Source organism: Homarus americanus, unplaced genomic scaffold (assembly GCF_018991925.1).
Source record: "Homarus americanus isolate GMGI-L3 unplaced genomic scaffold, GMGI_Hamer_2.0 scaffold16836, whole genome shotgun sequence".
Taxonomy (NCBI): Eukaryota; Metazoa; Arthropoda; class Malacostraca; order Decapoda; family Nephropidae; genus Homarus; species Homarus americanus.
This window is the reverse complement of record NW_024720513.1, coordinates 123,282-138,224: the sequence shown is the minus strand read 5'-3', so window position 1 is coordinate 138,224 and position 14,943 is coordinate 123,282. Positions and strand designations below refer to the sequence as shown.

The window sequence follows — 14,943 nt, the reverse complement described above, 5'->3', positions numbered from 1 at the left end:
CAAATGTGTGTGTGACTGTACATTACTGAACAAATTTATGAGTGGGACTGTACATTGCTGAACAAAAGTGTGTGTGTGTGTGTGACTATACCTGTACTGTGTTGAACAAAGGTGTAAATATTCAGGTATATTCTTTTCACTCATCATCTTACAGGGAAACATACTTTCATTATACTATACTGTACAGGTAAATATATTATTCAAGTACCATGGCTGACTTGGTCTCACCCCATAACTGTTTGTGAAGTAAATCCACTGAACAGAGTATCAAAGATGCTACGCTCTTGTCGGGAGCTATCAGAGGCGCTACGCTTCTTTCTTCTCCCGAGGTCACTAAGGAAACTGAGAAATCCATTTCTTTGAGGTCTTCTCCTGATTGGTCTTCTACGTCTCAGCAGTGGAGGTCTATTTTCTCTCCTGTTTGGATTTTGAGTCAGAGTATCAGGGTTTTCTCTAAAGTTTTGGAAGGAGTTTTGGAAGTTAGTCCCACCTATCGTAGGCTGGAAGGTTTGAAAACTCCCTTGTCCCACCTGGAATATGTGGAATTGTGGTTAGGATTCATAAACATTCTGGTATTAGAGACAAAATAAAACTCGTCATATCAATAGTTAGCCTTCGTAAATTACACGCCTTGTACTGTACACAAAGTCATCCAGTAACTTTATAATGTGGGCAATTTCTCTCAATGTCTCATTAGACTTTTAGCTAAGTAACTTAACCTCAAATTTTGTTCATGATATATAGACTACATTACAGGTACACTGACGTTACCTGGCCTGTCGGTGGAGGGTGAAACTGAGGAAAGGATCCTGCAGGAGGAGGAGGTCTAAAGGCTGGATTCTGGAATGCTGGATTCTGGAATGCTGGATTCTGGAATGCTGCGTTCTGGAATGCTGGATTCTGGAATGCTGGATTTTGAAGTCCCTGTTGGAGAACTTGCTGAAATCCTTGCTGGATTGTAGATGAATCTTGGATAAATCCTTGTTGAAAGGTTGGATCAAAGGCTGGTAATGATGGAACTGGTAAACTGAAAATATTGGAAAGACACAAGCAGGTAAGTGATGATTTTTCTGGTGAAACTGTTAGTTGTTAATGACAACACATACTGCAGTTTTTATCAGGAAGTTTCTTAGAAAATTTACCCAAATAGTAATTAGTCACAAATAGCTGCACAAAGTGTCCCCGTTGTACATGAGTAAATAATACTTCTAATGAGCCTCAAAGACAGTGTTATAACAACTTAAATATGTACAAAAACCATGTGTCGGGTAGATCATGCAGCTTCGTAACAGCAGAACTTTTGGACAGTACTGTACAAAATAAGTTTGAGTTCAGGGGTTTAAAGTTGGCAGGATATTTATTTTTATAACCAGAGACGCTCAATAAATTTACTTAGACACTTACACAACAGAGATTCCCAAAACAGTACATTACCTTGGTGTGTCTGGCTCCAGCTGAGAAGAAGCAAGGGAGCACATTAAACGCTCCAGGCACTGGAAGCGGTCAACATCAGGTAATGTACTACGAAGCATGTCATCCACATTCTCTAAAGCTCTGTTGAGGTAAGAAGATCCCCCATAAGTACATTGTTTCAAGCTAAATGTATAGAGCAATGAATCATGAGGTACACGACTTGAAAATGCATCCCAACGAATTACATGAACAGTTTTTAAGGAAAACCATTTAAAATACTGTAGATACAATTTACCTAATCAAACGGTGAAAGCTGAAGAATGGATAAAAGGAAATTTTTGAGAAATTTATGAAAATACTGTATCAATTTATAACAACGGCGGTTTGGCCTTTTCTAGATACCTTACAAAAATTACGACTTCATTGTTTCTAAAGGAATATACAGTACACGTACAGTACTATATCTTCCTTGATTACGAGTGTTGACATCAAACAATGAAGTTATGGTAATGACTTGCAAAAGTAATTACAATTTTCTAAAAGCCATTTGAACAAGTAATAATCCAGATATCAAATTTTGGTCAACAGATCCTTAATCAGCATGTTCAGGAGTACCTATACTGGGGTTTTGAACAATATCTATTTTTTGGCCACAAATGACAAAAAATGTAAGTATTATGCCTTACAGGATTTTTGGCAAAAAAATAGATTTTGTTCAAAACCTCAGTATAGGTACTCCTGAACCTGCTGATTAAGGATCTGTTGACCAAAATTTGATATCTGGATTATTACTTATTCAAATGACTTACATTTTTTGTCATTTTCGTTGTATGACAGTAGGAAATATTATGATCTCAAAGCCCAACTGGAATTGGTTGTCAGTACCTATTCCAGTGACCTGGAAGCATCTGTTCTAGATGAGTTTTTGCAATTTAAAGACATTTTGTCTTCTGACTCTGACAGGTCAGTGACAAACATTTCCACTTTGCTGAGGTCCAAAGATGGTATTTTGACAACTGCCTTTCCAAACATTATTATCTTGGTAAAAATTTTCCTTACCATCCCCATTACAAATTGTGAAGGAGAGAGGTCTTTCTCTACTCTATCTAGGGTGAAAAATCACCTGAGGTCTACCATGGGACAAACCAGATTAAACTCACTTTCATTATTATGCATTGAATCTGGCCTCCTACAATCCCTTGACACAAACAGTATCATTGACAAATTTTCCATGAAAAAAGTAGGAAGAATTTATTTTGAAATTCACACAGTTTGCTGTACTTCAGGTGCTTGCAAAATTGATTATGCTTCCAGTTAATTGTATTTCTTTCATTATTCCCATATATAAGATGTACATGATATAGAACTAATTTGATTAAAAGTAATGATGTGTCACATTGTGTTGAAATTCTTATTTCTTACATTATAATATTAGGTAAATCCGGCCCTGCATGCAGTGATCACCACACCTCTTAGTTTGGAGTTACAGGAATAGGTTTAAGTGAGATTTTGACACTTTTCAACGTCGATTCAGTCAAGTTCTGTATTTAAACTCCAACAGCGTATTCGACATCCTATTGTACATTATTGAGTCATGGGAAATGACCTGATAATTTTACAAATTTAAGGCAATTTGATAATGGCGTTGGAAGAGTTTGGAGACGACGCCAAAATTTTAATGATAGTGACGGAGAATAACAATGAAGCATTGCCATTTAGGTATTGATGTTCACTGCATTTGGAATATCTAATATTTACATTCTATACTGTTGATTAGAACTCCCATTATGTACATTACTCCATCAGTGAACAAAACTGTTAGAGGGACGACTATGAGACAGTCTGTCGAAGGAAGAAACAGTAACTGCAGTGAGTGTTAGTCAGCAGTGAGTTCTAGCAGCGCGGTGGTCAGTTGGGGTAATAAAATCTTCTATGTGTTAAAACAGTTGAAATTCTATATACTACAGTGCAGCAAAACAAAGATCTGACATTTAATGAGCCACTGATCCTCACAGAGAAAATATCTGAAAACAAATACCGAATGAGTTTGCTATATTTTTCACCTTTGAGTTTAATAACCGCAATGTGATAGAAAGGTAGACAATATTTGTAACAAACTGCAAGTCATGTGGGCAACCTGAAACGTAAGGTCAAGTACTGTACAGAAGATGAGGTCAGTAGAACTATATTGTGTCAGTAATTTACGAAGTTCACAGCTTTAGTCTTCGAACTTTACCTGAGATAACAGTAAATATAAATTAATAAAAGATTTATATTACCTAAGAGACTGTCACAATGTTATAATGTCAGTCATTTGCGAAGGTCACAACGTTAGTCTTGGAGCTTCACCTGAGATAACTGTAACTGTAAGTTAATATGATGTTTACTGAGATGAGAAAGGTGTAAAATTGTATTAAACTACATCAATTAGTCAGCAACAGTAGTTGTAGGTTACGGTGTATAACAGGAGCTATGGCTGGTTTACGTTGTAAAATACATATATGTTTTTAGTTTATTAGTAGTTAGCACGACATGTAGACATGGTTGAAAGGAATATATAGAGACTGACAAAATTCCATCATTGGCAAATCTGAAGCCGTCCAACAGTTGGCGAGTGACCCTGTGGTGGAGGGGGTGTCCCTGTGGGTTCTCCCCGACGCTCTTCTCCATGGACGACACACGTTCGGAGGAACCTGCAAAAAACAACATAATTAGATAAATGAACAACAGTTACGTACCCAAGGATGACTCGCAGCTGTGGACCAAATATACCACTAGCAGTTGCTGTTGTCGCCGCTGCTGCGACTGCTGCTGCCCCCTCGCCCGCTGTTGTTGATGCACCATCTAGGCTGTTACCTGAAACAATTATGTTACCTGGGTGTTGAAGGTATTGTTTTTAGTGTAGTGATCGTAGCAAACTATACTTCAGTATTGTCATTGTGATCATTCATTGAAAACGTAGCAAGTCTTTATATAACGTTTCTGTGTTGTGCGTGTGAACAGGAGCATCTTGTTTTCATCCCTGACGCTTCAGCATTTCTTTAGTAAATTAAAAGTTATCTGTTTCTTGCTCCCCTACCAGCTTTCCATTCGATGCATTCAAACAAAAGTTCTAGAGAAAATCCCGAAAAATTAATTAAGATGGCCGCCCATAAACGAACCACTAAGGTTAACTGGACACACACACACACACACACACCATAAAAAAGTATCGTGCCAACTTTGAACCCATGAAATGACCCATTACGGTGGTGTGTAGTGTGACAAAATAAAACTTTGCATTTGATTTTGTCTCGTTGTTGAAGGATATGAGACATGTGTTGTGTCACGCGAACATACAACACAAATAAACTAGAGGTGTATGTAAACTTAGAACAAACAACTTTCCTCGGAGAGATACATTCTACCTTCAATAAAATGTCACGTATACAACTGAATTTGGTTAGAATTATGTTCAGTTTTGTCGATTTTATAATTTATAATAATCAATCACAGATAAACAAAATTTACTCCATTAGAGATTAAATAAAATTTTCTCCGCCAGTAAATGAAAAGATTGGAGCGTTGCTGAACAATCGTAACAACACTCGAATAAATTCCACTTAAAAACTAACTCAATTGGGGGAAGTAAATTATAATTAGTTACTCTTTATATTAAACTGTCACCCGTATTACTCTATATTTTACGTTAGGACTAAACAGTAAAAAGTATACTTGATACTAACCTTCATTGTTGTCACCCTCGTCAGCCCCCGCTAGAGCCACCGTCACCACCACACACCACAGCCTCCACCGCATCTGCCGGAACACAACATTAATCATATGTAACAGGATGATGTCTCCTTTATATACTAGTTGTATGAATAAACTTAGCGTACGTGCTCAGCAGAAAAATACCTAAAAACAACAAACAAATGAAATTAGAATATCACTTTGGGTGAGTTTAAACGACGTATGACTCATTGAAAAGCATCACGTCAAAAATAATTTATCACCTGAAGATAAGCCACTCCAGCTTATTTCACCTGGTGATTACACACCACTTTAACCTGTCCTAACTTAGCCTGACCGCCTGTTCCCCATGTGTGGCCCGGTTTATAATATACTGTAAATGCTAAAAATAACAATTGTGCTATTAAGTTTCAAACGTTGTTGTCAGTTGTAGTCTGGAGATATTTCCACTTAAACATCTACAACAACAATTAAAAGATCATAAGATATTCATCCCGTTGTCTAATGCAGAAACTGAGACTTATACTGTACATTGTAATTAAAAACCTTAGCTGTTGAAACTCCGAATAAAACGAGATTCAGATGTTGATGTTAATTTAAAACTGCACTTCAGCAACTTGGTAATTACACTAGTTAATTAAAACAATTAAGAATATATCGGTTCGGAGATGTAGAAGAATACCGTGGACAAGTGAGAGGAGAAGGGTAGACGCATCTAGAGAGTGAAAGGGAGGATCCCGGATATGTGACGTCATCCCGGATAGATGGGGAACTTTGTGTGAGTTTAAACTAAAGGTTTATGAGTATGATTCATTTTCTGTCTTCTATAAATTTAATTATTTGTAACTAACTTTCTGGTTTGTTTCTCATAGAAGACGAGGATAATAAAGGCGTGTGTTGTCATGGTATAGTGTCCTTGTTGTTGTGGTGCTACGGAAGAATGCTAATAATTAATTAGTAATATTGATATAAACAATTGGAGGACTAAGGAAGACTAGAGCAACGAAGGAAATATTTAAAATATATAGAATAAAGCAAATAAGATACAATGGCGACATGATTAAGAGTGAAGGGATAATGGTAGAGATATTAATGGTACCAGTAGAGGTCGCTAAAGACAGCCCGAAAAAAAAAAAAAAAAAAAAAATAAATAAATAATAAATAAATAAATAATATATATATATATATATATATATATATATATATATATATATATATATATATATGTATATATATTTTTTTTTACGGGAATTATCCCACCCAGGCACAGGTCACTGACCCACATCGGGGCCTGGGGGCGAGAATGTAATAATAATAATAATAATAATAATAATAATAATAATAATAATAATAATAATAATAATAATAATAAAGAACCACAAAGAAATACAAAAAAAAACAAATAAAAAGTGAGGAACAATGTATGTATGTTGTGTTGTCAATAGTAAGAGAGACAATTGAGACCCTGCAATTGTGTGTAAATGAGGCAGAAAGTCAGATGAGTAACCTGGGACTTGGTCACAATTTTCATGATGCCATATAGCAGCAGGGTCTACCATTAGACAACACATTATGCTCCAATATCTTCCCAGGCGGTAGTACCTCCCTGTAAGGTAGCTGCCTCCTACCTACTACTGGTTGTCGACCCTCAGACCCATAATATTTGTCTCGCAGATTCAGGTTATTATATTTTGTGTAATGAATACGATTTAATTAGCTTTAATATATATTAGATAGTGTTGATGTTATGATGTATTACTACAATTCAACAACTGAAGTCTTTAAGCACGTTAACTAAGACATCATATATTAAGATAGGAGAGATGCTTTTAATTTTCACACTGTTATTACAGAAGCCAAAAGATATTGTCGTTATCTTAAATCAAGAAAGGTTAAAGACAATGTAGAGGTGAGATTGTGATCAGTATTTTCACCTGCCGTATTACCCCGTGACCAGTGAGTCGGACGATGAACTTCGCCAGGTGACACCCACACGTCGTCCAGTGAAAGTTGGTGGCAGTCTTGTGTGTCTGTGTGGTGAAGCTCCCCGTTTCCTGGTGTAGGAGGTATTTATTGTTCGTTATCAAAGGACTGGCCGGAAGTGAAAACGACGGCGACCAGGCAGAAGGAAAATGAAAACAAAAGTGGTAATTGAGTTTGGGAAAACTACTGTAGACCAGTTTGAAAGAAAGGTCTACTTGTGGTAGTGAAAATGTCTGACGTCACGATACACCGCCCATCACGTTTATGCGTCAAATTTCCTGGTACTGGACTTCTTAACATATAGAGTGATGCATGTATCTTAATTTATAATAAACAGATATATTTAGTGTGTAGTCTAGGCTAGTGTACACGTTAAAAAAATAATAATTATTGAAGCATCGATTAATTTTCATCCTCACCCCATCACTCCACCCCTCCTTCCTCCTCACTCACATTTACTATTTTTTCAAATAGTTATGTAATTTATCTTGCCCTGCTTGGTGGTGTGCTCAATTTAACCATTATTTTCTAAGTTTGCGTCTGAATCTTTTCCCACAATAATGCTTCGGTTCTGAGGTATGCGCCATGTTAACAATCCCACGGTCTGTGAACCCGTTAGTTATGTCTTGGTAGATCACGTGGGCAAACTCCCCCAATTTTTTGTTTTGTTTTACTTAGGAGATATAAAACTTGAGATATAAGAGATCAATTATATGGATTTCTCTTGGTTTGGATGCTATTATGCAGGTAGCAGCGACCCCTTCTTTCAGTCCCTTCCTCCTTTCCCGTGATGAAACAAACTTTCTAATACCATTCCACCCATCACCTGGTCAGTGCTCCTTTCACCTCACTCCCTGCCATTCTCCCTCCAACCTACGTTAGCCCTACCGCTCCTCCTCCACCACCTTCACCCGTCATGGCCACCTAGTTGAAAGTAAGGACAAGCAGGCAACGGCAGGTGGGGAGCGCTACACCACATGGTTCAAGTCATGATGTCTGTGGTCAAATTCGTATCACTTCTACCACCTTGCTGTAGTAAAACAGATTCAGTAAGCAAGAAAACTGTAATTTGCCGTTCTAAGTTTTCTTAAAGATCTTAAACTAAGAATCTGTTGTATATAGAAATGACAACAAGAAAACTCAAGATTACATTACTAAACCATCGGAGAGTAAACATAAGCAGACCAAGAAGCCATATTTGTCCACCTAGCCTTGAATATACTGTATTTGGCGTCGAGTAACTAAGACGAGCAAATGGAGAGCTGAATGTTCTGATGCTGAGCCTTCACCGGGAATCCCAGTTATAAAATAAACAGTAGGTTAGATTTAACATGGCTTACTCATTGTGGCGATGAACCATATGAAAAGGAATTTCTTAGCAGTCAGTCTACTAACGCAGCTGATGTGAAAAGGTGGATACAACAAGGCAAGGATTTTTGTCTTGCAGCTCATACTTGTATGTAGCTAAAACAACTATCTGTGCAGGTGGGGGTCGATATGCTCCGAAATTTTACGTGTGACTAGTGACAGCCCTCATATACCAATATTTATCGCCCATGGTCTCCTATTGTTTCCCACAAAGTATGCACAGATAGTTGTTTTAGCTACTGTACGTAGATCATCCTTGAAGGCGTATTGTATTTTTTTAGTGTAAATATAGTCTCCTCCCAGTGAAAGTGACGAAGTTGTTTCACTAAGGGAGGTACTAAGGACAGTCGAGAGGGGAAGTTAAGCATTGGTTTACGTTGAAACGCACTGACTACAGTACTACTAAGTGAAAGGGAAGACGCGTGTTGACCGTTGGTATGCTGGAGCGAACACCAACCAGCGACAAATACCTGACGACTGACTCACAATGTGAGTCTCACATCAACCGAGTACACTCCCACATCACCTCAGAGTGCATTTTGTTAACTTTTTGTTATATAGTGTGAATGTGTATACAGAAATTATCTCGGAATATCTTGATTTTCTGTTATTAAAATATCATCTCCAGAGAATAAATCAACGCCTTAAACTGAAAGATCATTAATGTGAGCAACCAAAAAGTAAGTGAAAGTTGAGTTGCTTTTGTCATGTATAAATACACTGCACCATCTCTGTGTACAATTCCTGCGCTCAAGTTTCTTTTCTCTTCCTTTTTCTATCGAGTTCTTATATTATTGTCGTTTCTGTTAACACGTTCCAGGTAAAAACAAGTCAATGCAAGTTCAGTTAAGGGAACAACTGAAGATTAACAACTTACCTAAGCTAACCGACCCCCCCCCCTCCCCCAGTTAGCGTTAGGGAATTTGATCCCCATGTGATCTTAGTAAAGTAGATAATGTTGCCAAAGTTTGATGAATAATTTCGAAGACGTTCAGTATAAAGTGAAGGGCGGCCACAACAAGGACTACACTGCACCACTACAAAAAAGGAGAGAGAGAGACTGTGTGGGGGGGCGGGGGGGAGCGAGAGAGAGTCTTGAGGTAGAATTTCTTAACGCCTCCTTGGTGCCCTTGTCTTCATGAATTAATCGAACAAACTGAACGATTTAGTGTGTACGATGTCCATTTTTTGGTGTATTATATATGAGGTTTTAGATCATTGAAGTTAATAAATCTATTATATATTGGTGAATTAATACAATGGCAACAAACCTAGCAGACCAGAGCTGTATTGTGTCCGCATTGAGATTATAAGTTAAAATTATATTAATGTGCTTGTAGAGAGGTCAGTAACTATAGCCGCAACTTAGTTAATTCCCAAGAAACATCTCAATAATGGATTCGAATGCAGTGAAAAAAAAGTAAAAGTCAAGAAATTATCTTTTGACGAGTAAAGTTAACATGTAACTATCCAGAGAGAAAGGCAGGTGGGACCCAGTGTTGTTAGCTTAGGTTTGCACTGTGGGGCTCCGGGGAGAAAGTGAGTGTGGGAGTGAAGGTGAATGGGGTTGGGAGGGGGGACCACGAAGAGTGTGAGGGGGAGGGGGGGAGGCAGAAGAGTGTGTTGGAGGAGGAAGCACAGTTAGAACAGTTAGTTAACCCAAGATAGTGATTAGAGACTCATGGTATTTTCATCTACGTCAAAAGCCTATACAATATACCGACGCTTAGTTCATATACAGTAAATATACTATGTTCATAATTTCTGTTCACCCGGAATGGAAACTTTTGATTCGGATACCGTTTTCTTATTTAACTCTAGTTTAATCAATAACTAAAAAGGATAGAACAGATATGAAGAAAACCTTTAATGAATGAAACAGATAGATGATTTGCATTGTGTCAAAGAAGATGGCAGAAAACTTGCCACATGTGAGAGCAACGGTCCGAGAAACGTCAATAAGGGAGACAGGAACTCGTCGAAGAAATCTCTGGGAAATGAACTTCACTCGCCATCACAAACGTTTCTCGGTACTTCATGGTTCACTTGGTTCAGTGGCCTGCAAGATCATGGAAGGTCGAGCATGACATTACGTTTTATCTGCAGCTGATGTTCCGGCTCTCTCAACTTGTTTTTATTGACAGTCGCCAACCTTCATACCGATAACCTTATTTGGGAGAAACTGACTTAAAAGAAGGTATCGCATTTCTTAACTATCAACAAAAATATGGTTTAAAAGTATAGAACGCGGTTAAAATCATTAAAAACTTATGAAAATTTTAAATTACATAAAACTTTGTTAGTGTGGTTTTAAGGACATAGTCTTGAACAGATGACCTAATATGACTCGTAGAAAGTAGCAGAGTAGTGTACAGTAGATGAGTGTGTTGGGTGTCTCCGAACTGGAGTTACATAGCGTGTAATAAACGAAGCATCAAATGAAAGAGATAAAATAGAAAGTTCCCTCAGTGGCGGGGTCGTCACAACGGACCAGAAAGAGCGGAAGTTTCCGTAACTACAGTAAGAGGGTTTGTGTGGTGGTAGTGTTACTCGAGATAAAACCTGGAAGTTTCTACAAGTAAACATAGCTGGGAAGGAAGAGAAAATCACGCGGCATTACTTGATATTCTTGGAACTGTTATTATGGCGTTATATAACATCTTCGTTCTGGTAGCGCTGTTAGGTTCACTTTAGACCCTTCGTTCTTTTATTACTAACCATAGGACACATTATTTAAGAACATATAAGTAGCACGTATCGTGAGTATTTCTGGCAGACAAGGAACGAGGGCGCCTGCGGCACGTGTGGGTGGCTGGGCGGGGCGGAAGAACGTCTATTACTGCGGTTATGTGGCATGTTTATTGTAATGGATATGCAATTACACCATGAAATAAGGCCATTTGTGGCATATTATTTTACACGGTTTCCGTTATCTATTGTATATATACTCTCCAGCTCAAGAGATTACGAAAACATCTTGATATATCCATTACGTATAGAGTAAATTTATTTGATATCGTAGTGGTAATGTTTATTGTGAGCGGGGAATATTTCTGTGTAATACTTTTATAACAGCTATCTGCCATCATATTCTGCTGCTACTTTCCTGTGTGACCGCAGTGTAAACGTTGTATACACTGTCTCTGGGATCAGTGGTTGGGGGAAAGCGAGTTAGCCTATACGTTGTTTAGGTGAGTCCAGCTAGGCTTTTTGTACAACCGTGCTGCTAATATTATTTTTTTTTTAACCATTTCGCAGTCGAATATATTTTTCTACCTAACCATAACAGTTGTAGCCGATATTTTTAGTACATGATTTCGTAGGCTGTTATTAATTATTATTGGCCACTACAGTATTGCCAATCTCCAAAGTTACTGTTGTAATTAAACAGCCTCATCACTCGTGCGTTCTTCTTCTTTATATCGTGCTTTGACAACTGTCTTCCTACAAATTTCTTACAATACTGTATGCCTTTGTTGATCAACTGAAAGAAAACGAAGAAAAACGGAACTTCATGAAGTTTAAGAATTCCCTCTTATTTTACTTGATAATTAAACGCCCTCGCTAATCTAATCCCCCAATTAAACGATGAAATGAGAAGAGGTTCCTAATCTTCAAAAGATCTGAAAAAGTAATGTTAACTAAAAGTGTTACATCATAAGTTGTTTATAAATTACAATATTATCAGTGACAGGAACGAACAGCACATCACAAGCTGACAGTATTGAAGACAAAACTCTGACCGCTGTCTTTGGTTAAGAGAAACATGGAGTAAAAGTTAGCCCTGATCTTGATCCTCCACCCCTGCCCTTCTCCCACACGGTCGCCTCACCGACACAAAACAGGTGAAAGTCGTGAGGCAGCTCCCCCTCACTCCCTTCCCTACAATCACCCACAGTCCCTTTTTCTCCCCACCCCGCCAACCTTACCTTCACCCTCCCTGGGCCATTGTGTGCCTACAACTTAACAATTTCAATACCGTAACCCGATAATAAGAAAACACTCTATTAAACATGTTTTAAAAGTTGTTGATTCGTAAAAGAAAGCTTAAGTAAACCTATGCGGCCTCAGCTAATCTTGGGAGATAACCCGAATTGGTGGTACTCAGTAGTAGTTAAACCTTCCGTACTTTCACTCTCACAACATGCCCCCGAGGCATTTCTATGGCTACGCCTTTCTGCCTCTTGCCATGCGTTGTTTAGTGATTTTTGTTCTGTTTTTACCGTGATTTACTGACATTTTTAATAATGAGAATCATTTTTCATCATCATCCATAAGTGATAGTATTTGCCCCTCAAGGAGATGGTAAATATATTGCCAAGCATTTTCATTAGAAACAGATGGGAGAAAGAAATAAGCAATATTATTCTATTCATTACTTTATGAATCATATGTACTATATGAATATACCATTGGTCAACGACACGTTAGATAATATGGATGTAGCTTCAATACTCGCCTGAATGTAACTCACTACTAGCACCCCCCCCCCCCGATGAAATCGCCTGTAAATTTCTTTAACAGACACTAAACAAACATAAGGAGCGGATATAGCGCTCCCCTCCTGCTCCCGACTGTAAATGGGTACCTAGATTTACAACTTGGGGAAGTGAAGGCGGTAAGGTGCAGTACCGGCCATGCTGTATCCAGCTGTCCTTAACAAGCAGTCAGGTCTATGGGACCACTTTCACTTTCAAACAAACATAACAAACTGACGCCTCTTCCCAATGAAATCACTAGTTAATTTATTTACCTTAACATAAACTAACATACTTTAAATGACTAGTAAACATTTTGAAGAGAGTAAGGGAAAGGAAACATTTATTATGGGGGTTTTGTAAGGGAGCTTGAAAGGTGAAGTCGCTGGGTCGGTTACCACAATGAAAACACGACTACAAACTCTTATATATTGTACGTGGCGTGAAATACAGTAGAACCGCTATGATAGGATTGTATATTTATGTTTGCTGATGAAATTTAAAAGAAGGGAGAAATAGGACATATTTAGTATATTTCATTTTACCTTCAATCTGCTCAGTCATGTTTACCGTTTGGAATGTTATGTACACTGTAAGTTTACTAAGGGCGTGGCTGGACAAGCTGCCCTGCACTGCTAGCTTATATGTGACCGTTTAGGTTAATGGACCACTTCAAGGGTTCAAAGTTGGCACGATACTGTGTGTGTGTGTGTGTGTGTTTAAGAAGAGGTTTACAGTATGTATACGGGGTCATATATTTGTCATGTGTATAAAAATCCATGTGCGCTGTAGGTCACATTTTAATACAAGTTAAAGAAAGATGATATAAGAATTTTGAGTGCTTTGGCTAGAAGGGTAAATGCACAGAGCTTTTTCAATTCAGTACAGATATAACGCGAAAAGTGAGAAACGATTTGTAATGATATCCTGTCAAGAAGGAAATATTAATTTTGTCAATGTTACACTCTGAAAACTCAAATAATTAAATTCATCAATAAAATTACCTAAAATTATCTACTACCGACCCCCAATTTTCCGCCAGGGTGTTATGTCACACCCCAGCGACCATGTACCCAGCTTGTTGATGATTCTCGTCATGGCGCTTTAAATGAAAAACATCTCTTCGGTTTTCGTCCATATCTTGTACGTATTAATCTTGTTTTTTACATCATGATGCTATTTTGTTATCTGCTCGGTTTTGTCCATATTTATATTAACGTTTATTAAAGCTTGAAGATGAATTAATACCAACTTGATCACTATCATCACGTCAGCTTATTTTGTTTAGTTATCCTTCAAACCGTTAATATTCCGTTATTATAACTCTATATACTGCCCGTATTTTAGCATTGACAGTAATCCCTTTAGTTCTTTAAATTTATAAATATTTTTATAGTTTATAATGCACCATGAATTTAGACTATTTTGTATAGTTTACACATTACAATCGCGAGGAAGTGGGAGGATAGATGGTAGGAGAGTCACCCAGACACCTAAGGAGACAGACATACAACGAAAAACAAATTCATTTTTACGGGTATCTTTATTTACCTAATGGCCACACACTAGAGGTGGCCGTGCCAAGGGAAGGTGGCCACTGGCCTGTGTAGGATGTCTCATTTACACTACGATCGTAAAAACTTCAGTACTTACCTTTATTGTCATGTACTCTATAACAACACAGGTCAGTTATTATTTACCTCGAGTATGAAGTACGTTCTTACAATTAATACATTTCAGTAGCTACTTACTTTATTGCCAAGTACTTTATTACAACTAACATAGTTAAGAGTTACTTATTTCTACTATCAGACGTTAAAAAGTACAGTACTCACATTTTCTCTGTAATACAAAAGCGAAAGTCCAATTCAGGTTTGTGCACTGTAAGTTACCCGCGAGGCTCACGTCCTCCCAGAACACCTGACAACACCACACTAACACACCACTGACGAGAGCGAGAGAAAGTGGA

The 14,943-nt window shown here is 37.9% G+C and overlaps 1 protein-coding gene across 2 annotated transcripts in view; it reads right to left on the bottom strand.

Moving 5' to 3' along the window:
- The window catches only part of LOC121860553, a 16,693-nt gene extending 1,750 nt beyond the window's left edge, over positions 1-14,943 (bottom strand). Inside the window, exons 1-6 of one of the 2 annotated variants that reach the window (XM_042357713.1) lie at positions 14,810-14,943; positions 5,139-5,211; positions 4,152-4,269; positions 1,435-1,554; positions 772-1,027; positions 229-530 (exon numbers count right to left, since the gene is read on the bottom strand). In XM_042357713.1, coding sequence (XP_042213647.1) covers positions 229-530; positions 772-1,027; positions 1,435-1,554; positions 4,152-4,269; positions 5,139-5,211 — 869 coding nt within the window. In that variant the 5' untranslated portion in view covers positions 14,810-14,943. Of the gene's footprint in view, positions 1-228; positions 531-771; positions 1,028-1,434; positions 1,555-3,982; positions 4,107-4,151; positions 4,270-5,138; positions 5,212-14,809 lie in introns of both variants that reach the window. The other variant, XM_042357712.1, reaches the window with a different exon arrangement.